The 25,078-nt window shown below is 41.9% G+C and overlaps 1 protein-coding gene across 10 annotated transcripts in view; it reads left to right on the top strand.

Moving 5' to 3' along the window:
• RIMS4 (regulating synaptic membrane exocytosis 4) overlaps nucleotides 1–25,078 on the top strand; it is a 185,547-nt gene that overhangs the window by 108,397 nt on the left and 52,072 nt on the right. For 9 of the 10 annotated variants that reach the window (XR_012851515.1, XM_075845191.1, XM_075845196.1 and 6 more), the window contains 2 exons: nucleotides 6,470–6,608; nucleotides 8,563–8,655. Coding sequence is in view for 9 of the 10 variants with exons in the window: in XM_075845191.1 (XP_075701306.1) it covers nucleotides 6,470–6,608; nucleotides 8,563–8,655 (232 nt within the window). In the remaining variant the exon portion in view is untranslated. The remainder of the gene's footprint in view (nucleotides 1–6,469; nucleotides 6,609–8,562; nucleotides 8,656–25,078) is intronic. The other variant, XM_075845190.1, reaches the window with a different exon arrangement.

Here is a 25,078-nt window from a genome sequence, read left to right as displayed (position 1 = left end):
CAAAGATAACACCTTTCCCTTAACCAATACTCCTGTCATTATCCCAGTATGCCGACCACCAAACTCCCAGTAGGCACGTCTGCTTCTTCTATCACTCTACATTTATTTCATTGACAACCAGCTGTGACTGATAACATGAAATAAACTATATGCAATAACACAAATAACAAATAGAAAAATAGGAATGACAGGTATCAAGACTCCTCAGTACATAAGATGACAACCCCTGTGTTGAGAGGACGGAAATCTGTCCTCCTTTGGCTTATATGAAGGAAAGTTTTTGAGGAGTCACATTTTCCCCTTTCCCCTAACCCCACAGTCTCCAAGAGACAGGAAGTGGTAAGAGGAGGAAGACAGCGGGTCATTAGGGCTCCAGTACCATCAGTCTAAATGGGACTTTATGGTATATGTATGATCCAAAGTAATGTACAATCTTTTCGGTTTTCTATTTCGCAAGGAAATAGAACATATTGTTTCTTGAAACAATTAAAAGTAATGTCCAATTTCATAGTTTAAATCTACATAACATTTTGAGTGCCTTTGCATATACTTGCTTCAGTAATCGTGTGCTGACTTTATTTACATGTTATCCTTTTGCCCATTCATATACATTTCTCCTTCCTAATTTCTCTGGTTGCCCTTGGAAACAGACTGAGGTCAGCTCAACAGTGTAGTCAGACATGTGACCTAACAGCTAAGCATGTAACTGTTATCTGTGCTGCTACACTGCAGGAAACCGTCAGCATTCTGGGGTTAGCTTTAGGCACACTTGCAACTCAAACCCAGTACAAGAGAACTAATGGGGAATTACTAAGCATTTGATGTAGAATGTAATTGTTGAAATATACACAATTTTACAAGCCCTGTTGGACCCTGTCCCTTTCTCGACATGGCAAGTTACCCAGTTGCGACATTTCCTGGCGTCCCTAGAACATCCTGGAGAGCAACTACGAGACTGCTCCGCGTTTGAACTCCTGTGTACAGGCACAGGCACGACCCGACATGCTTTATCCAGAATCTATGCGTTTTTGATCCAATCTGCCGCCACCTCCGTACTTGCTCAGCTGGGAGAGGGATCTGGGCGAAACATTTACACCTGAACAACAAGACCGCCTGTTCACCATGACGCATAAGTCTTCCATGGCCAGTAGATTCCAAGAGGCAGGGTTTAAGATACTGTCCCGTTGGTACAGGGTGCCTTCCAGATTGCATGCTATGATCCCGGCGGCCTCGCCATTATGCTGGAGATGTGGGGACCATGTGGGTACAATCCTGCATATTTTCTGGGACTGCCCACTCCTGACAGGGTTCTGGTCCGAGGTGTGGCGCATTTCCTTAAAGTTTACGGATTACCTTCTCCCGACATCCCCGGGCCTCTTCCTGCTTCATTTGTGTGAGGTCCCACTGCCCTTGTATAGACGTTCGGTAGTTCGACACCTGGTAAACGCGGCTAGGGCATGTGTTCCTGCTCTGTGGAGACAGTCCTGTCCTCCGACGGTGGGCACGTGGTTCGGCAAGATCCAGGAAATCATGAGAATGGAGGACCTCACGGCATCAATAAAGGGGACTCATGCCTCCTTCCTAAAAACATGGCGTGAATGGATTCGTTTCCAAACGACCGAGGAATATAAAATCATCATGGCCTCGTGAATTCCTGTCTAGATCCGGAATGTCAGGTCAGCTCCCCCCCCCCCCCGCCTCCCTTCTTGTTTTCTCCCTCTCCATTTTTCTCTTCTTTCTTTCCTTACTAATTTGCCTCTCCTTCTCTCTGTCTCTGTTTCTCTCTTTAATGCTCTTATGCACACTTAGGACATATCATGTGCGGGTTCAGGGTGCATACCGGAGTTTCCTTAAATAAGTGTTTTCAGCGACATGGTACTCTCAGGTGACCCCATGTGTTGATGTGAGGCTGATAACTGACCTGTGATTTGTTGCATGTTTTTCACTGCCATTTTCGCACTATGTTGTGTATATTATTTGTACGATTTGTGATATAAAATAACAAAATGACAAATAAAAGAATAAAAATAAAAAAAGAAATATACACAATTTTGCTTACAATTTAGTTTTCATTTAAATTTGCATATGACATTATATTAAGTTTGAAGATTTGCACATTTTATTTATATTGAAATAGGCAGACGGGATTTTACTGTTCGATTATAACACTCGGTTCTTACCAGACATTTACTCATAGAAGAACAAGGATTCTCATGGAGATGTTATTTAACTGAAAATGTCAGCCCCATTCTTCATGTACATTAAATCTATATATAACCATGTGGTACTTCTCATATTTCCCACTTGACAGAATAAATCAGAGCATGAAATGATACTGTCTTCGTGGCTGAGTTATTGTACCTATTACATATCTCTGTGCTTTCATCTAGAGACAGATATTAAACTATAAAAATAAAAGGACTCAATCACGTAACCGTGATCACTGCAAATAATTGTTTGTCATGAAGAAAAGACTACTAATTGCTATCAATGTTCTGCCAGGTACATAAGCTGTACATCTAAAAGGCTATGTTAACCTTTGAAGACTTTTTTTTTCCAAGACAATGTATTATAGTGTGTAATGTTTAGAACTTAGATGTTATCGATAACAGGTGACCTGCTGTCACCGAAGCCGTCAGTTCTGCTGACCTGATGAATTTGGGTTTCAGCGCAAGATACAGCTTCTATGTATCCAGGATAAATAAAGCTGTATCTCAAAAAGTAAAAAAAAAAATAAAAAATTTGAATCAAAAGAAATTACAAAGTTGCATTAAACACTATAATACATTGTTTTAGTAAAACAAAAATTTACGTTTTTAAAGGTTTAGGCCCCATGCACACGACCGTAAAAACTCTCCATGATTGAGGACCGTAATATGGTCCGCAATTACGGACCCATTCAGTTCTATTGGCTGCGGACACCTTTCTGTATCGCTACGGATGGGTGTCCGTGCCGTAGAAATGTTCCGAAAATGATGGAACATGTCCGTTCTTTTGCATTTTACGAGCCGTGCTCGCATACTTTGTATGGGCTACAAACTTTTCAGATGTGCTTTCTCACCCCTCTGGCCCAGTTCCTACTGCTTTCCTCTTAGAGCAGTACAGGCGGTTCTGCGGGTCATACCATGTGACGGCTGATGCTATCTCGCAAACTACAATTCCCAGAAGCACCACTTGTCTCCACACTGCCAAAGCTCCCCGCCGCCTCCCCAGTCACTTATACGGCTAAAATAATAAACGTGTGCCATTTATTGGGGAAGATTTACCATTGATGGTTAAATGGATGATCTAAGCTGCGCTTGCTGAGCCCGGCCAAGGGCCGCACACAGAGAGGAGCTGCTTCTTCACTGAAAGCAGCTAATGTGCCTGTCTTACCAGTGCGGTGTGAACAGCACTACCGAGCATTCGCCTCCTCACTGCACAGAGTAGAGGATACCCGCTGTAGGAGCATAGCAAGTATCTACCGCGCATGCTTGGCCAGGCTGCAGAGAACTAAAGGAGGACGGATTCCTGGGCAACCAGGTATAAATACACTTGCACCATGGGGTTTTTAGGGGGGTTGAATTTTGAGCTGCATTCAGTTTGTAAAATTAATTGTATTTGAGAACTTGATTGTTTTTAATAGTTGGGGACAATGGACCAGGAATGTGATTATGGGAGTACCCCTTTAAAGTCTCCTGCACCAAGGATGAATACCTATGTTACAAATCTAAAGCCACACACACACACACACACACACACACACACCTATGTGGAGCGCTAGATAAGTGACAACCATAGCACTGATCCATCCATAAATGTAATCTCAGTTGTTGTCACCCACCTCTACCCACATAACAGTGATGGGAAACAGTTCTCCTAACCCAGATGCAATACCAGTACAGGCTAAAAAAAAAGTCCTGCATTGCTTTTATACATGGATGTTGATTGCCTCCATGTATAGGACAGCTCGTTGAAAAAGACAATTATGGTTGGAAGAGTTGACCAGCCAAGGTGGCTGGATCTCATGGATGACTTACAGAAATCATGAACAGGCCATTGAGGAATCTCAAGAATTGAACAGAGGATAGGACACTCTGGATATACATTATTTATTAAATCAGACTGGACAGTTGTGACCTGTGTTGACTATATAGGGCAGTATTCTCCAACAGCTACAGGCTCACAGGCATGATGGGAGTTGTAGTTTTGCAGAATGCCTCAGGTTGGGGAATACTGATATAAGTAATAGGCAGATTGGAGGAGGACAATTTAGTTTTAATCATTAACTAATTATCTACACTTATGATATGTTCTAGATTTATACTAATTTACTTTTTTTACTTGGATTTTCATGGTTATTTTATATACGTGGAAACTCCGCATCCCGAGCAGATGCTAAGACTTTGAGATGAGTATTGACGGCGGACAAGATACACCCAAGATTGTTTTACCATTCTGAATTTAGTTTTTATTCTACATTTTCAGTGCAGTAGGAAGTGGTCTTGGGTTTTGTTCCAAATGTAGGGTATTTAATAGATGATATCACATACAATATCTCGATTAAAAAAAAAATAGAACCCTGGGTTCTTGTGTCACTTCTCACTAGGTGTCATATCTGCCAATGACTGGAGACATTACTCTATTCCACCATCACCTCCGCATACAACAGTCTCATTCAGATTTCACAAGTAGAAAATGCAATGCATCTTTTTTTAATCTTGTTTTTTTTTTTTTTTTTTTTTTAAATCCAATTCATGCATATTTGAACTTGCAGTAAGTGGATTTTTTCCCCCAAGTTTATTATAAATAGCTAGAGATGACATAACTGGGGCATGGTACAGCGGTCCCCAGACACCGCGAGCCTTAGCGCATTTCTCTGTTTGTTCACTTTTGGTCTGCGATGGCTTACTTTAACAAAGCTATTACACTTCTTCCTCTGTTTATTGATTTTTTTTCCCTTTTAGTGTTTGATATAAATCCACATGTAAGATCAACACTTGCATTTTAAAGCATGTAGTCTATTGTTCATGTGTTCATGATTGAAAGGTGTGAATGGCAATGTGAAAAAGGAAAACATTCCTCTTACATATGTTTGGATCAGGACTGTGACCATCATGAAGGCGGACTAGGGATATGACCAGAGCGGTACAGTTAGGTAGGAAAGACACCAAAGGCGTTGTAGAAAGGGGGTCTAATTTGGGTTTGTCCCATATTCTTTATTGAGTGGTGACTACCTTTGCATCAATTTCCTTTTCCCAGATGCTGCAGCCTTAGTAAGTAAAAAAGGAAGGAATTGGGAAATTTCATGGAAAGGGTGTGTGGCAAACAAAAGCCATGCCCTCTTGTCCTAGATGGAGAAAGGTGTGGTGATATTAACCAGCAAAAACAAAGAAGGCCCTAATTTGAACTTTGCTATGGGGGCCCCTCTCTCCTCCATGCACGCCCATGATATATACCTATATTTTGTTAAAGGTTGACATAGTAAAGGCTATGCCCACCTTGGCAATTAACTTTTTTTATTATTAATGTTCCAAAGCATCTACAATGAAAAATGAAGCCACTTTACAATTAGTCTTAATTATAAATGTCCTTCCGTTTGGTGTCTACAGCTCCTATTCAGATCTATGGATCTCTATGGTAAAAGACAACAGGCTGATCCCTTACTTCTTGTTAATCTACCTAATGAATGTTGGGGGACAGGTGGAAGCGGGGAATGACTGCAGGATCAGGCTATACCGGTTTTGTTTGTTGTCTGTTACCACGGATACACATAGGTTTGCAAAGGAGCTGTAGACTCAAAATGGTAGGATTTTTTTTTAATCAAGATTATTTGCAAAGTGGCGTTATTTTTCATTATTAATGTATTGGGGCAATAGAAATAAATAATTGGTTGAGAAGATGTACAAAGCCATCTTCTGAGATTAGTAACGTATGAACACTTTATTTTCCTGAAAATTAAAGTTCTTCTTCAAAAAGTTCTTCAAAAATTCAGTTCTTCTACACTGCGGCTCATGCATTTATTGTAGAAAAATGTGGGAATATTGTGGACAAAATGTGGGAAAATTGAACTCACAATGTGCATCATATTTAATGTCATATGAGATGTCATATGATAGACACTATTGATAATTGGGCCTCAATATGGCAATATAAGACGGATCTGTGCTTTAAGTGAAAAGTTACCACCATCAATGAACAAGTATGGAAGATTTATCTGATGTAAAGTATACAGAGATACTAAATTACACACAAACCTCATCTATCACAATGAAAACTTGGGATCAAAATATGCAGAGGTTTGGGCATTCCTACCAAATGTATTAATCGCATCTCTATGACTTTAGAGACTGTACCTCATGGGATTTTGGCTATATCAGTTGTTTATTGTGTAATAATCCATAATGATGTCTTTCTACCGCTATACAACATGTAAAGTGGTGATGATAATAGAAAAATAACTATAATAATGCTTTTTTGTGTCTTTCAGAAGATGGACGGAAGCTTAAAGGTGCTATTCAGCGCAGCACTGAGACTGGACTTGCTGTTGAGATGCCGAGTCGAACTGTACGTCAAGCAAGCCATGAATCAATAGAGGATAGTATGAACAGCTATGGATCGGAGGGAAAGTAAGTCATCAATTCACAACTATTTGTCAATATATGATGACATAAAAACGTTTGAATTGGGCAGTAAGTCCTGTTAGTTGTTTTCATCACTGGTTCCCTTTGGTTCACACCAGGCTGAAGGAAGTCGTAAATTTTTTTATCCTCAGACTTTTTGCCTTCCCTAGTGATTTATACTCCGTTCTTAATAACAGAAGTCAATGGGTTGATAGTACAGTATGACATGTTTGTCAGCTGGCTAAAGTGCCACCCATCAAACTTTTGGTATTTTGGAGATATGGATTAATTTTTGAATTGGGGAAGGTGTCAATTGGAATAAGATAGAATGGGAATATTTATATTTTAATGTTGAACTGGGCTTGGGACCAAATGAGTTAACTTTAACGTAAAAAAGATCTCCAACCACCAAGTTATATTAGCTAGTAGTGCTTCTCCTTGCCTGCGTTCTTCATAGCATGATGCCCCTAGCCTACTGCATAGATTGGTGTCTTGAACTATCTGAAGCAGGCAGTGAGAAGCCCACGGGTCCCAAGTGATCTCAGCTATGCAAGAGAAGGGGCTAAGGGTTTAGGTTTACCCCACTTTACATTGTGTCGATTCTGTACATTAGGCACCAGATGAAGATTTACCAGGGAAAGGGAAGTCAACCAGGTCAATTCTGTGGCAGTCGGTCTACTGGTTTATTTCTGCAGCTCTGAGATTGAGTACATAGGCATGTCTAGAATTCAGATATTATGTCTAGCTTGTAAAAACATCATTTTGTGAAAATACATGTTTTTCACAAATGGAACATATTTATTCATTAGTTTACTGCATATTTTTCAGAATGGACAATGAAATTGACTTGAAGCAGAAATAAGTTGTTACATTGTTCAGGGAGCCAGATGACATAAAAGGCCCGCTCAGTGAGCCGATCTGGGAATATTTCACCGATATTAAGCAAAATAGAGCAAAATAAAAGAGGTCTTATAAAGGGAACACTTACATATTTTTTCTCCAATTTCAAAGTACTTACATCTTTTCAATATTGCAAGAAAAGTGTGGTTCATAGATAGCTTTGCAGGGATAGAAAAGAACACCTGTTAGCACACCTGTATACATACGTACCTGCATAACTACATTGTAGGGTACTTTAAAGAAAAAAGGAGTCCTTTAAGAGGGCCCATTAGCTCTCATGAAATTGGTTTCATATATAAATTGTTTTATTTTTATGAATTTGGTTTAATATATTTGAATTTGGTTTTCTTTAAAATGCTGGACAATGATACAGCACTGAAAGATCTTCTAGATAGGCCTTTGCCAAGACTAGGACAGCTTAATTTCTTTTTAGGCCTTATTCACATCTGCGTTAGTGGCTTCCATCACAGATTTGGCAGAAAAAACATGCTGCACTATTGTTAACGTTAAAAAACCATGGACAACTTGAAGGAAACCCCACAGAACCCATTATAGTCAATGTGCTCCGTCAGGCAACAGTGGTGTCTGTCGTACAATGCTACCGGCGCTTCCGGTATTTTCGTTGTTCTGTTCCTCAGATGTGAATCGTGCCTTATTTATGTGAAAGTAATGTGACAACTCTTCTTCTGAGCACCACAACATTTTAGTCATAGTAGTTGTCACTTTTACCCCCCACCCCTCCTGCACAGTTAATATTTATACACTAGGTGAATTTGTCCTTTACCATATATATATCTTTGGTCATTTTTTTCATTGGTGGAAAACCCAAACTGAAGCTTGTTTGTAGGACATTACATGCCTGGGTTCTAATGTCCATGTAATCAGGTGGATCTCCCAATGTCTGGCATGCACCAGGTGCTACTCTACTCTGTCCTGCTAGCAATATCTTAAACTGGTGGTCGTATGAAACATAAAACAAAACAGGTTGGCAGGCAGGAGAGGAGTGCCAGACATTGGGGAACTCTCCTAGCTCCTGTCAACCTAGTCTTTTTTCATACAGGCAGCGTACTGACTACCAACAACTCTGTCCCAGTTGGAGCGAGCAGGGAGCACCAGGCATGAGTCAGTCTTTGGGGGACACAATGGACCCCAGGTAGGTAACCCTCTGGAATTGCAACCCCATTGTCAAGTCATGCTTTGTAAAACTGTAAACCTTATTAATGTGCAGAATTGTGCTTATCATTGCTTAATCTTTGCTCTGCCCTTTGCTGAGGAGATGCTGATTGAAAGGACCTTCAATGGGATGACTATTTTATGCGTAATATCTTTCTGCCTTATACATTTCTGAAACTAATATAAGTCTAGTTTTACACATAGCGATTTCCACTGGTGGAATTCAATTGTGTCCAATACTATAAAGTAAAGCACCACACACACACACACACACACACACACACACACACACACACACACACACACATGTCCCCTGTAGATAGAGCAACTCACAGTGTGCCCTGTAGACAGCGCCACTCACAATACCCCCTGTAAATAACGTTACTCACAATGCCCCCTGTAGATAGTGCCAATCACAATGCCCCCTGTAGATAGTGCCCCTTATAGAGCCCCCTGTAGACAGTGCCCCTTATAGAGCCCGCTGTAGACAGTGCCCCACATAGAGCCCCCTGTAGACAGTACCATTCAGAATGCCCCCTGTAGATAGTGCCCCTCATAGAGCCCCCTGTACATAGTGTCCCTCATAAAGCTCCCTGTAAATAGTGCCCCTCATAAAGTCCCCTGTAGATTGTGCCCCCCATAAAGCCCCCTGTAGATAGTGCCCCTCATAAAGCCTGTAAATCGTGCCACTCACACTGCTCTCCGGAAAAAAGGTTACTTACTCATCTGCCCCCTATTTACGCGCCGTCCTCCAGCAACGCAGACCTGGTCTCTTCTGACCAGGCCTGATTCAGTGGAACGACCACCTGCATCACAGATAAAGCGCATTTGGACGCGGATACAATTGAGTACAAGGAGAACCAATTCTTATCCCAGCTGTAATTTTAACAACCGGTTCGGTAACTTGCCCGGGTTTGCCATGTGCTGATGCCGGCCATGGGTGACACAATCTAACTGGACTGAAAGTAAACCACTTAAACATCTTAATTTGAAATATTTATTAAACTGGAGTGAGGCTCCATTCACATAAAATGTTTTCACTATGTTTATCATATACGCCAAAGAAAGTTCCCGACGTACACGATAAACACAGACTATGCATCTGTCGCCATAGACTATTATGGGATACATTTAAACTGATACATCATGAAAAGCTATTGAAAAGCTCAAAATGTGTAAGTTAAAGAAGCGCTTCACTTTATTTTTTTATTGCACCCTCCATTTGTACATTGGTGTTTCAGTGGGGTGCTGTGTGTAAAAATACTTACCTATCCCCGCATTTTCTTGTTTTTTGGGTCCAGCGCCGCTCATGTGATCTTCATTCTGACCTGGTCTGGAATCGCTGCTGTTCAGAAAACCGGAAGTCAGGCTCTCAATGCATTCCTATTGAGCCTCGTTCCGGTTTATTCGAAAGCACAGTGACTCCAGACAAGTCAGAGGGAAGATCACGTGAGCGGCGCTGGACACGAAAAATACAAGATGCAGGGATCGGTAAGTATTTCTACACACAGCACCCCACTGAAACACCAATGTACAAATGGTGGGTGCAATAAAAAAATTAAGTGGAGTGCTTCTTTAAATTAATGCCTATCACATATGCCATACAGTAGCATACGTCACCCATAGGCTCCCATGTTAAAAAAGAGTATACTGCGCGGTATAGGTTTTTTTTCAGGATTCCGTTGGATGGAGTGGAATAGCATAGTAAAAAAAATATATACTGATGTATACCAGCCCAACGAAGGACAAAAGGACGCTCTTTTTGCCTCTGTCGGGCTAATGGAGCACTATGGATATTTTTAGTGTGCACGTCGGGAACTTTCCTGTTTCTTACATAATGACAATTGAAGCCACAATCTAAAGCCAAGTCACCTATCAGTATGTTTTGGGAGTGTCAGAGGAAATCCGAGTACTGGGAGGAAGAAACCTGAGAAAACACAGGGATACTATAGAAACTCCATGCGGACCCTAGCGCTGCAAGGCTACAGTGCTAAGTCAAGCATTTTCCTTGCTGGTGGAAGACCTGCTCGCTGCTTATTTGTAAGGATGAGCTATTTTGTAGCCTGTCAGGCAGCTAGTAAAACAATAATTTTACCAAACTGCTGCAATTTACTGTTGACGACATAACGCCATCAATTTCCCTGTCACTGTGTCTGGGTAGCAGCGCGTGCAAGAAGAAGTAACCTTAGTGGCTTCAGATATATTCTGAAAATAAAACGAATTTCAAAATAAAAACTGTTTCCAAAAGATAACACAGAATTCCTCTATATATGAAAAAAACAAACACACATTTATACTGTACCTCCGGTGTAGAGCAGAACTTCAAACCGCTGCTTTCATAAGCCTGCTATGCCAGCACTGCCAAATCTTAACCCAGGCAAAGTCTACACTCTATAGTAATGTCATTGGCATATACAAGTCATGACCAGCATACTACATGAGTGCATTGCAGCTATTAGGCTTTGTATATACAAGCAGTGATCTAGTGTTTACAGAGTAGAGGACACACCTATGACAGTGGATAGCTTTCTGCTCCACTTTTAGGATATGTCAGCCAGTCCGTCATCTTGATCAGCTTACTATTCCATAGGAAGAGACATTAGTATGCCGGCACAGGGATATCACTAGTCATAGTCCGTAGACTGCCAGATTTGCTGGAGAGGGAAATGTGTGTGTATCTGTATTTGTCTGCAGGGGCGAAGCCAAAGGGGTGCCGAGACAGAGGTCATACCTGGGTAAAAAAGATCCCTATATGAGGAGACCAATACTACAAATAATATGTGATAACTGAGGGGGGGGAGGGGGCTATTACAGATTTTGCATTGGTGCCCAGGAGATTTAAGGTGTGTACATTTACATGGATGTGTGTTTTTATCTATGTATATCTGTATGCATGTTTGTTTAGGTTTTGTTGAATATGCCTGTGTGTATGTATATACATTATATATGTGTGTGTATGTCTGTATACACATGGATATGTATATATGCATATACATAGTACCAAAAATATTTAAATGAAGCAACACTCATGTAATAAAGTGGTGGGTGCAAAGCAACTAGAGCTTAGTCCACAGCTCAAAATACCATACAAGAAAAAAGATTGCAGCACTCCAGCAAGGTCCAGTAAAGAATCTGGGGTTTTATTTGCCCATGTTTAAAGCCAAGCGACGTTTTACTGGAGTGCGGCAATCTTTTTTCGTGTGTGTGTATGTATATATATATATATATATATATATGTGTGTGTATGTGTTAGTTGTGTATTAATTGTGTGTGTGTGTGTGTTAAGATAATTGCAAACTTTGCCATTGGCCTCATGATAATTTTTCAAGTAAGTGGTAAGAGAAAACAATATCTTACACCTTTAGGGCTAGTCCACACGTGGCGTAAATACTGCCAATTTTCCAGAAACTTGTTTTGTTGCGGAAAATCCGCAGCATAATACAGTAGCAGAGAAGTGGATGAGACTTCAAGAAATCTCATCAACACGCTGCGTATGTGATATGCATAGATTCCGCACACAAATTGACCTGTGGTGCAGTTTTTTAAGCCGCAGTGTCAGTTGTGGTTGCGGAATCGCCAGTATTTTGTTATGGGTTTTCCCCATTGAATTCAAGGGGGATCTAAAACCCGGAATTGAAGCAAAATCACAAAAAATTGCAACTTGAAAAAAAAAACACCTTATACTTACCTCTGATGTTCTGCAGGCTGGCCTCCTGGGATGACTTTTCATCCCATGGGACCACTGCAGCCAATCACAGGCTGTAGCGGCAGTCACATGGGATGAAAGGTCATCCCAGGAGGCCGGCCTAGATGACATCAGAGGGCCGGCCTCCTGGGATAACGTTTCATCCCATGTGACTGCCGCTGCAGCCAATCACAGGCTGCATTTGTCTCCAGGGATGAAATGTATTATTCAGTAGGAACATTCATTGTTTATTTCCAGTGGATACAGTTCTGTCCATTGTTATGTGATTAGCACACAAGTGCTGGGATCATTGGAAGACTCCGCTCTGATACACATACTGTAACAAGCCGTGCACCTGTGTGTCCATCACATGACCATGGACAGAATTATATCCACTGCAAGTAAACAATGAATGTTCCTGCTAAATAGCAACAAGCAGAGATCTTAAAAATGGCAATGAAATAATACAGAAACAATATTGAAAAATGGTATAACTTTAATTATACAAAAAAAATGACAATTATCTGCTGAAACCAGACAACCCCTTTAAAGTGGAACTGGTACTTTGCTCGAAATGTCAGTAAGTTGTTTGAGGTCTAGACAATTATACCACGATGGTGAATCAATAGATCAGTGTTATATTGACAGCAGCACAAAATGCTAAACACACTGAGTAGCCGACTTTATTGCTCTGCACAAAAACGCTCGCAGCCCAGAAATGAAACCATTTGTCATTGATAACAGTCAAGACAATGCTCATAAGAGGTTTGTCCTGGGGGTAGAGATCGTAATGTCATCACGGGTTTGTGCTGCTATCAAGTCATTTATCAGTTATGAAACGTGAAGCGTTTCCCTGTGTCTGGTCTGTCATCTTCTACTTGTTCTGAAAAATGGAGGCCATGTTTTACAAGACTCCTGTACATGGCCAAAGCTGATCTGGATGATCGTGTTGCCTGGGGTTGGCACTCATGACAAGAATAAGGAAATGTCCTCATGTTCTGCATATCTGTCAATATAACGTACAACTGAGAGGGGTGCTGGGCTTAAATCCGGCCATGGGCAACATCTACATGGAGTTTGTGTGGGTTTTTCTCCAGGTTCTCCGATTTCCTCCCACACTCCAAATACTTATATGCAGGGCCTGCCATCAGGAATTTCAGGGCCCCATAAAGCTAAATTTTCTGGGCCCCCCTTTTACTGCTCGCGGGAATAAGACCTTGTATGGCGTTCTCTACAGTGGGGGCTGTATGGCGTTCTCTACAAGGGGGCTGTATGGCGTTATCTACAGAGGGGGCTGTATAGAGTTCTCTACAAGGGGGCTGTATGGAGTTCTCTACAAGGGGGCTGTATGGAGTTCTCTACAGAGGGGGCTTTATGGCGTTATCTACAGAGGGGGCTGTATGGAGTTCTCTACAGAGGGGGCTGTATGGAGTTCTCTACAGGGGGTCTGTATGGCGTTCTCTACAAGGGGGTCTGTATGGCGTTCTCTACAGTGGGGGCTGTATGGCGTTCTCTACAAGGGGGCTGTATGGAGTTCTCTACAAGGGGGTCTGTATGGCGTTCTCTACAGTGGGGGCTGTATGGCGTTCTCTACGGGGGGGGGGGTGTATGGCGTTATCTACAGGGGGGCTGTATAGCGTTACCCACAGGGGGGGCTGTGTAGCGTTACCTACAGGGGGGGCTGTATAGCGTTACCTACAGGGGGGTCTGTATAGCATTACCTACAGGGGGGGCTGTATAGCGTTACCTACAGGGGGGCTGTATGGCGTTATCTACAGGGGGGACTCTGTATGGCATACAGCCCCCCCTGTAGGTAACGCTATACAGCCCCCCCTGTAGGTAACCCTATACAGCCCCCCCTGTAGGTAACGCTATGCAGCCCCCCTATAGGTAACGCCATGCAGCCCCAACCCCCCCAAAAAAATCTGACCTACAGTGTGTTCTACAAAAGACATGTATCCCCTATCCACAGGATAGGGGATACATGTGTGATCGCTGGCAGCGATAGGGAGAACGGGGGACCGAAGGTCCTCTGAAGTTCTCCATGACTAACCTCTGACTTCCGGCGTCTGCGCAGCTCAATAAAAATGAAAGGAGCGCTGGTCACGCATGCGCACAAGCGCGACCGGCGCTCCATTCATTTCTACGGAGCTGCCGACACAGACCCCGGAAGTCCGAGGTTTGTGATGGAGAACTTCAGGGGACTTTCGGTCCCCCGTTCTTCCTATCAATGCCAGCGATCACACATGTATCCCCTATCCTGTGGAGAGGGGATACATGTCTTTTGTTTAATGGCAGAGCGGGGAGAGAACTCCCTGCTCTGCCGTAGTGCTCAGTGGCGTTTTTCAAAAAGGCCAAGTATAAAAACGCCCCGTCAGAACAGAACGCAGTATTTCCCATTGAAATCAATGGACAGATGTTTGTAGGCGTTCTGCTTCTGATTTTTCAGCCGTGTTTCGGGACGTTTACGGCCCGAAAAACGGCTGAAAACACTACGTGTGAACATACTCTTAGTGTATGGTCTAAAAGGAACAAAATGTAAAGCTGAGTGGAGTACGGCATGGTTATGGAGGAAATGGGGAACCACTTAATCCCACCACCTCCCATGGGCAGAATTTCCATTATAAATCCTCACTTTCGAGGTGGGCAATTCAGCACTGCCCCACCTACTCTTTATGACCCTTTCAGGATCTGTAGATCTCAGCAGTGGTGACGAGATTTGGCAATGCTGGATGTGAGGGGGGTCCAGGACATAGTTTAAGGGGGAGTTGCGGTGGAGTTCTTTGCCGGTGGTAGATAGGTCGGTTCCATGGTCTCTACTGGCTGCATTGCTGATACTATATGTCTCCATTTATTCTGATCATTTATGCGGTCTTATTTTTCTTACATTTGTATTCAATACCGCCAAAACATGTAATCCTTTAGCTTAAGGAACAATTAACAGAAGGTCAGAGGCCGCAGGGATTGATATTTAGCTACAGATAATGAAAGACCCAATTTCAAGGCAACAATTTAGATATCAGTGACTGAGGCAATTAAAATCTATGAAGCCAGCCATGTGAGAAATGAAGAAGCTCATTGTAAGGGGTGAGGGGTTTCACGAGTGGTGGTGAAGCTTCATGATGAGGCTGGAAGAGATGCTGAATGCTTCAATGGCTGCCCGAATGAAGATGTGGGAGAAAAGTACCGTAGGTATCATAGAAGAAGAGCCCGATTGTGAGGAAGACCACACTGGATGCAAGTCCTTGAGTCATCCTCTTCGATCAATTCAAATCTATTGACATTGTTTTAGTTATACGTTTCTCAGGTTGGTGACTACCAATATGGCCACCATTACAGCTGCAATTTGTGTCGTTTGTGCAGCAAGGAAAATAAGAAAGCTGGGTGACAACCTCTGCAGGAACTGTCATGGTGGCCATATTTATTTTTATAGGATAACAGATGAACCTAAGAAACCGCTGAACTAACATGTCAGCCACCAATATTAACTGCTATGTGTAGAAATTTTTTACTTCCCCCTTCCCTTCCCTTGGTTGAACTTGATGGACATGTGTCTTTTTTCAACCGTACAAACTATGTAACTATGTAACTATGTAACTATGTAACCCCCTGGTGTACCATGATGAAAATACCCGTAACGAGCAGGAGAAAGTGGCCCACTCATTGACGGCAGTGAACATCAGAGAAACCTCTGATCTCTGCTGTTTAACCCTTCGTCTCGGCATAGAAGGGAATAGACGTGATTATTCAATTATATATTGCCAGACTGGCTACATTGCCTGTTATGACCTAACAACTGCTGTGTACGTTTAGTCCACAGGCTATATATACAGGACTACAGATATATGCCGATACATCAAAGTTAGAAAATAGAGATTCTAAATTATAATTCTCTTTTGGGATTTATAAATAGATGTATAAAAAATAACCTAAAATAGCACTCCTGTGTCAAGACCAGATGATTTTGTGTGATAGATTTTCAATTCCCCTACAGATGTAACAATCCTTATGTTGACTGATGACTTGCTGCAGCGTGATAATTTATCACTTAAGCCATTGAAAACCATTGAAAAAGTCAAGTTAAAGATTGCTACATCTGTATATCCTATTTATATTGGCCTTTTCTTTTTGGCTTCTAGAAGATAACTTTTTAATGCAATTTTAGGTGATCGTCTCAAAGAAATTTCACTGTAATAAGAGTAACAATAAAAATGTGTAAAGAAAAAAAAGACGTAAACACAATTTTTTGGCATATATTTTTTAAATTAAATGTACATCCCAAGCTACCAAGCAGTAAAGACTTATTTGGTAGCCCCATAATATTTCAATGGGGCTCGCCTTTTTGCGCAGGAGAGTCCTTCCCTAGTGCCTGTGAGGAGGTTCATGCTGCTCCGGGCCAGCCTGGGCTTGGGTCCCATTCTTCATTGACTCTATAGCAGCTACAGGGTCTCCTCTATGTGAAGTACCCCTGAGAACATGGCTGTTGCAGTAATAAAATACTTGGGGCAGATTTGCTAATCCTGTCTAAGATTTACATAGTGTAGACTTAGACAAGGCCGTCAGAAAATGCACCAAGTATATCACATTGGGTTATGTTGTATGCTAAATTTGGCGCATCTAGCTAGACATGTTAGACACTTTTCTACTCCTTATACCACCTATTAGTTGGCTTAGTTTACACCATTATTTTTTGGGCCAAAATTTTTAAGCCACGTCCCCTTTTGCTAGACCACTCCCTCCCTGTCAAGCCACACCCCCTGTCAAGCATGTTGAAAAAACACTGTCTAAAACAGATAATATATGTGGTGCACGACATGTACGACAATATTTTGCCGCATTTTGAATAATAAATCTGCCCCAATATGTGTTCTGTAATATATGATCCCTGTAATATCAAGCAGGAGATCTGATGTGATCACCTTGTAAATGGAGGATTTATGATAATAATATATTGGTGAATTAATATTTATGCGATAAAGGTAAATAAACACTTTAATGATGTCATCCGTCATGTTATCTTACCAGTTTTTCTTGTATAACCCCCATCCCCCCACTATATATTATATAAATAAAGCGAGGCAGCAAAGACAGTTACAAGCCCAAGTTAATAACGTTGTATTGCTTTGCTGAGGCAGAGTAAATTGGACTCCTGCGTAATTTATTGAGTGGGGTTTATCGTCGGGAGTGCGCTCGCCGCTGAACGTTTTGTTCATACATTTCTGAGCATTTCGGTACTTTAGGGAGTGCTTTTGTTTTTGAGTTGCATGTCTTTTATTAGATATCAGGTTTATTACAAAACATGGAGGTCTTCATTAGAAGGTTTATTAGCGCCCCGTGGCATGAAAGTGTTTCATAATGATGTTTGATTATTATCTGTTATTAAATCTGCAGGCTGGTTTACATGTACATTGGACATTCCCACTTCCAGGAAGCCGCCTGCTAAATATCTAAACTGTATTTCCTAATTCTCAGAGGCAGCATCAGTATGGGAAGCTGCAGCAAATATTGATAATGATACATTGTAACAAACTTATCAGCTGTGTGAGCAGGATCTGGCCAAGTTTAAGTTGGCAGAATCGGAAGGCAAATGAAAATAAATGACAGCAAGCAGAGGTTTTGAAAATGATGACAAATTGAAACACGAAGTATATCAGAAAATTGTATTATGCAGCGATTAGACTGGAACATCTCTTTACAGCGTATCTGTCATGTTGAATATGTCCTACCTATGAGCAGTATGTTGTAGAGCAGGAGGGTCCGAGCAGATTAATGTATAGATTTGTGGGAAGGATCTGGTATAAATGATAATTTATTGACATACATCCCCATTCACTCCGGAGGGCGGCCTCAATGATTGACAGCTGTCTCTTGTTGGATAATGTATTCAGGGAAGGCTGTCAATCATTTCGTGAAACCCCCCTCTGTTGTCGAAAATCACGAGTGAACAAGGATGTTATACATAACATTGAAAGCTATATATTAATCTGCTCAGATCCTCCTGCTCTATAATATAATGCCCACGAATAGGACCTCATGTTCAGTGTGACGGATTCTCACAATTCACAAATATTGGCTTATTAGTTAGAAATGTCAAATTAAGCAATTTTTTACAGCGTGGGAAAAATATGTTGTTACATGGAAACTGTCAGAAAGCAGGCTAGCTGCTGCTCATTTATACTATTATGGCTTTTTTTAATTCTAATTTTGGATTAGGTACTGCAGAAGTTCTGGTGAGAAGAATAGTTGGTTACAATTAATTAATAGTTAAACATCAAAATCTGTGTAAAGAGATCAACAGGCAACAGGTCCATCAACAGCAGCTTGTTAGTGGTTTCCATGCCACAAATGAAACTTTTGTTTTCTAAACTGAACATATCAAAAAAGGTCAGTAAAGTACATTACAAAGATGTTACATTTGCTGCTGGGCAGTTGAATACAATCTATTGTCCCCTGTAATCAGCCATATCTGGTGTCAGAGGAGCAGACTATAGTAAACAGTCCCTGTTCCCATGATCCCTACTCACATATCTGCAGTTCTGATACCTTCAGGAACATTTACATAAATGTGTATACGGTATTATCAGCTCTTTTCTTTCTATTCTTTACTAAGAAGCAGCTGACTGCTTTAACCCCGTAATGACCAGGCCAATTTTCATTTTTTCATTTACATTTTTTCCTCCCCGCCTTCCAAAAGCCATAACTTTTTTATTTTTCTGCCGACATAGCCTCATGAGGACTTGTTATTGCAGGACAAGTTGTAGTTTTTCATGGCGCTATTTAATGTACCATATAATGTACTGGGAAACTGGAAAAGAAAACATGATCTACTGCAATACTAAGGTATTTCAGTATAATGTGATTATGTCAGGTTCCTACTAAGCTCTGCCTCTGGTAGGGCTTACTAGAAGCACAAAGATGGCAGACCTGGTGGCCATCATTAGGCCCCCGAGACTGCCATAATAACGACCGGCACCCCGCAATCGCGTCGCTGGGGGCCTGATGGGCTGTCCCCCTTTTTCTAACGCCTTAGATACCGCGGTCGCTATTGACTGTGGCATCTAAGGGGTTAAACAGGCAGACAAAGTAATCTTTGATTCCACCCTTGCAATGAGGTGTCAGCTGTAACATGCAGCCGACACCCGCTCAGTATGGAGCGCACTCAGGCTTTGAGCGTGCTCCATACTTTCCCTTAACGCTTGTCACGTACATGTACGTGACAATGCAGTAAGGGGTTAATGTGATTTATATATCCGTGCCACAGCGGCTGACCTGAACTTCTTAGCTGTATCCATTCCACAAGATTTGTTGTCATAAGTTTCGGCACGTTACACAATCTATTTGTTCGAGACTGCTGCACTGGGTCAGTGAATTGGCATTGCACCCGGGTGCTTTGTATTTCATCCCTGCTGTTTCTGCCCGAGAGACGGGCTCATCATATCCACACTGCGCATGTAAACATGTTTGCTGTAGATATTGAACATTTGTGCTTTTGCTTGACAGACTGCCTGATCCCATGATGTTCTCGGACTGTGGTCATGGGTGGAGGCCCATACATGGTGGGAGAGACGTTGCGATGATATTTACCAGCTACCCGTGTGCTACAGCCTGGGATAATGTGTTCTGCTGAATGTTTGTATAAATGTGCCACCTGCTGTGTATTAATCTAAACCTGGGTTTAAGGCTTGTGCTTTGTCGGTCACTCTTTTCTGCACCAAGACTATTAAACATGTCCTGAGTGTATTTCTTTTTATGCCTTCCCGATAGTCAATCATTTATTCCCTTGTTGCTGCTCCTTCCCCCACCAATCCCTAATATTCTAACTAATACAGGGAAACACTAATTGGTCATTTTAAGGGCAGAACATTGCCTTTTTAAAAACAAAAACAAAAAAACAAGCTAGAATTTGTGCCCTCCCCCTCAGTGGCATCCTAGACAGCCGCCTACCCTTCATCCTACCACGCTGCATAACTATCTATATTTCACATGAAAGCAGGGAAGGTTTTAGGGGTGGCAAACAGAATAAATGCCAAGGGCCTTTGTTTCTTAAAGGAACAGTGTCATCACAATTTTTTTTTTAATATGTTAAAGATGTTAGTGCTTTATTAAAAACATTTATATTTATTTGTGTGTTTGTGTTTTACTTTTTTTTATTTTTACACTTTTTCTTCCCTATGGGGGCTGCCATTTTTTGTTCCATTTCTGTATGTGTCGATTAACGACACATACAGACATGGAATACGGCAGCCACAGTCCCATAGAGACTGCGAACGGGTCCCGTCCCATCCACTTCTGTGTACGCCGTCTGTGTGGGAACTGCGCATGCGCCGCTCCCACACAGTCCAACTTGAAATTGGCGCCGTCCGGCACCATTTTCCTGTGGACCGGAAGTCGCGGCCGGACAGTAATATTACTACTTCCGGTCGCGGCTTCCGGACTTGTGCACTTGGACCAGCGGCAGCAGACGGAGCGGACGGGCCGGAGGGAGCCGCGGCGGCAGGAGCAGGTAAGAGATTTCAATGTATGTTCGTGTTTGTGTACGTTTACTACTGTATGTAAACCTACTACACTGTGTGTTAGCTCAAAAAATGGCGACACACAGTGTAGGAGGTTAGACCGTTCAAACCCCTCGTTTATCCCGGCACTAGCCAGGATAAAGGAGGGGGGATGCTGAGAGCTCACTAGAGCGAGGGCTTTTTACCCAATTTTGCAATGCTGCAATTTTGGGAATAGCTCCATCTAGTGACCAGCAATGGGAAATATTATAAATTAGAATTAATTTATAATATTTCCTGACTCGTGAAAAAAATAAAAAAAATTTGAACAATGTTTAATCACCTACACACTAAATGTTTAATAAAAAAAAACAAAACATGTTTTTCTGGCAACACATTCCCTTTAAGGGGACCCCAAGGAGCAACCTGTAATCCTCACTACTCTGAACCACAACAGACTTTACTATTAACCAATTAGGCATCTAATAGCACTATTGTGCGGCAAATACTGTATATGGTAGTATTATTTTGTGTGGCGGTATTATTTGGGCACTCAATGGTCGTATTGTGTGGGCATTTTATGTTAGCATTGTTTGTGTATACAGGATGGATCTGTTTTATATATATATATATCAGACAAAAAAGTGGCGACAGCACACTGCGAACACTAATGCCACCTAAACTGCTAAATATAAATAAATATGCATTACTGCTAAATCTACTTACAATAGGGAGGTTCTTAGCGCACATTTTGATCAAAAAGTGTTTGCCCACCTGCCACGACAAGGTGATCTCTGTAAGGTGAGGACCTACGCTGCACATACACCCAGAACTGGGACTAAGCCTACATGTATACCTGGGGATGGTAGGAACCAGCATTAAACTAATTAAAATCACCCAGGGCAGAATGGGAGGAGGGAAAGATCAAAAGTGGAGGCAGTCACTAACCCCACATATATGGATCACATAAACACAACAAAAGTTTGAACAGCACATTCCAACAAAATGATACAAAACGTGTATACAGGTACAAGAACACCTGTGACTGCAAATATAAATATATATAATGAAATTACTTGAACGATTGCCCAAAAATTACTAGCTTTTTGCTCAGGGCCCCGTTTTCTATATAACTGGCTCTACACGGAAATGTTTTCAAAAGCCCTGGGAGGTTTTAGTGTGTTCACTCTACTTTTTCAGGAGCAGATATAATAACTAAGAAATGGCTGAGTCGGATTATTGACTATTTGATAAAAGAGGACATCTTATGTATATTTACTTGTGATTTTTTTGTACTTTAGAGGGAAAAGGTTTCACAACTTCGAGAGACTTTAGAGGATAGCTGTCAATTGGCAACAGTAATGATTTGTCTCTCTGGCTAAATTACTGTCCTCCGAGATTTTCTGTAAAATACGTGACCAGTATGACAGAACTTGCCAGCTAAAACAGATTAAATACTTCGGTCAGCAGGATATATTCTGCTGATTTGAAGCTTACTATAGCACACAAAGTGTTCATGTAAATGTTGATCCGCCAAGACTCCGCTCAATGCTGAAGGATCTAAATCACCAACAATGAGGAGGCGCTTTTCCCAGTAGTCTGCAACTCAAGATAATGTAAAATCTTTAACACCGGATAGATATATACATGCATTTTACCCGTGACTATGGGTACCCTTATACTTCATCTCCATGGGGATACATAGGGGTCTGTGGGTTATACCAGAGTTGTGAGCTCAGCACAAATGACAGCAATGATATATGAGCTACTAGGTTTTATACTACCAACATACTAAATAAATGAGACAGTATTTGGGGATGTAAGTGACATGAAGCAATTTATCACTTGGTTTACAGTAGGTTGGCTTTAAATAGATACAAATGTAGGTCATATACTGTATGTACGCACACTTACAGTTGCACGAAAAAGTAAGTGAACTCCATGGAATTACCTGTATTTCTGCATTGATTACTAATAAAATGTGGTCTGTTATCTGTCCCAATTATAGACATACACAATATAACTAACGCACAAACAGTTGTAGGGTTCGTCTTTTATTGAATGTATTGAGTAAATAGCCACAGTGCAGGAGAAAAAAGTAAGCGAACCTCTGTGTTGACTTTTCTAAGAGCTAGTTGGCAAAGGTGTTTAAATTAAGGAGATGAGATTGGAAGTGTGGGTTTCACAGGTGCCTTTTCCATTAAATAAAGGCACACAAAGCCTGGTCACTGACAAATCTGTATTTCTCCAGAAATATTGGTTAGTGTGAACCATGTCTCGAGGCAAACAACTTTCAGAATCCTCAGAAGACGTGTTATAGAGACGCATGACGATGGAAAAGGCTACAAAAGCATTGCTACAGACCTGGGTGTACATCAATCTGTCACGAACACCACTCCCGGCACACGTGACTTGGATGCTACTGTAAAGGGGAACTACGCTTGTCCACTCTCACTATTACACACACCTATCGCAACAGGCTAATAACGAGTTAAAGCGCACCCCAAAACCAGTTCACACATCCACACAAAACGCTGCCACCACTTGCCGTATTAGGCCGACAAGAGCCTCCTCCTGTTAACGCACACGTTCACACAGGCACACACTGACCCTAAATAGCATTCAACAGGTTATGCTTTTCCTCTTAGAGGTTGTGGGTAGGTTTAGAGCAGCAAGGAACAAACTTATGAATTTTAAGGTTTAATATACGAAAGTACAGTGCTTACAAAAAAGGTTACAAAAATGATGTAAATAAAATGATATACATATAAGCAAAACAGTTACAAAATAAAAGGGAATAAAGCAAAGAATAACAGACCTCTTACGTATTGGATAGGTTAGAGATCCCGCTGAGGAGAACAGCTTGAAAGTGGACAGAACTGCAATGTGGTCGCATCTCCTGTGGTCTGACACTGTGTATTTCTTGGTATGCCACTATAAAGGGTCCAAACAAGACCCCTCACCCCTCCTCCTGGTCAGGTGGAAGGAGGATGGCTAATTACATGCAAAACAGGGAAAGTTGCCGGACACAATTCTAATCGGTCATAACTCCTTATATGAATCTCGTAGCGAGATACTATGTCCGACAAGTTCCCGGGCATATATTAACCAACCCTGGCATACCAAACATGACTATGAAATATTAATAATTGTAACCAACATTCAGTTCTGGGGTTTCTCATGGCCGAGAATACCTGCACTTTAGACCCAAGGAGCGTCTGAGTTCCTGGATCATATACACTTAGCTGGGTTATATACAATATGAATTATGACGGGGGGGGGGGGGGCTTTGAAGGATTATATTTATTTTGTCCCATACAGCCATTTCTGTAGACATGTGGGTACTGGAGTCTTGCTGTCTGGCTTCCAAAGTATTGATTATATTAGCACCCAGGTGTGATGGGAGCCCCACAGAGACAAGTTTGGTCCTTGTGTTGTCATGCAAACTAATTTGATTATGTCTCTGGAAAAGGACATCCTGATTATCCCCCACAGTCAGGGACATTTACCTGATGCATGGGCTTTAAACATAACTCATGACGTAGCAGGTCTCTGGCCAGAGCACTGAGACTCCAACAGGCGCGCACCTACGTACCCTTTATTGCAACATCCCCCACTACTCGGGCTAACTTGCCATTAGACATAGCCTCACAGTTCCACGACTTTTATGCCTCCCTATACAACATAGACTCTACCAATCCGACCACGATGGCGAACAACTTCCGTACACGTATCAAAAACTACATTGCAGACTCAGGTATGCCTTCTTTGTCAGAGGAGACACTGGGTGTATTGGAGGCTCCAATCTCTCCACCAGAACTAGCTGATGCACTTAAGAGCTCCGCTAATGGTAAGGCCCCGGGGCCTGACGGGTTCACACTCCCCTACTATAAAAAATACACCGCGACCCTTAGCCCACACTTCCTAGCATCCTTGAACTTCTTTTCCTCCTCAGTTCGCGTTCCACCAGACACACTCAGGGCCCACATTGCAGTGATTCCCAAACCAGGGAAAGATCCCTCTCAGTGCGCTAGCTACAGGCCGATTTCGCTTCTCAACACTGACATTAAACTCTTCGCGAAGATTTTGGCAATGCGTTTGGCTCCGTTGCTCAGTGGGGTCATTCATCTTGACCAGGCGGGGTTCATGGTGGGCAGAGAGGCCCGAGACAACACCACGAAAGCGATTAACCTTATACATAAGGCTAAGCTGTCCTGGGTTCCACT

This window comes from Rhinoderma darwinii, chromosome 13 (genome assembly GCF_050947455.1).
Source record: "Rhinoderma darwinii isolate aRhiDar2 chromosome 13, aRhiDar2.hap1, whole genome shotgun sequence".
Taxonomy (NCBI): Eukaryota; Metazoa; Chordata; class Amphibia; order Anura; family Rhinodermatidae; genus Rhinoderma; species Rhinoderma darwinii.
This window is presented reverse-complemented; position numbering and strand designations above follow the sequence as displayed.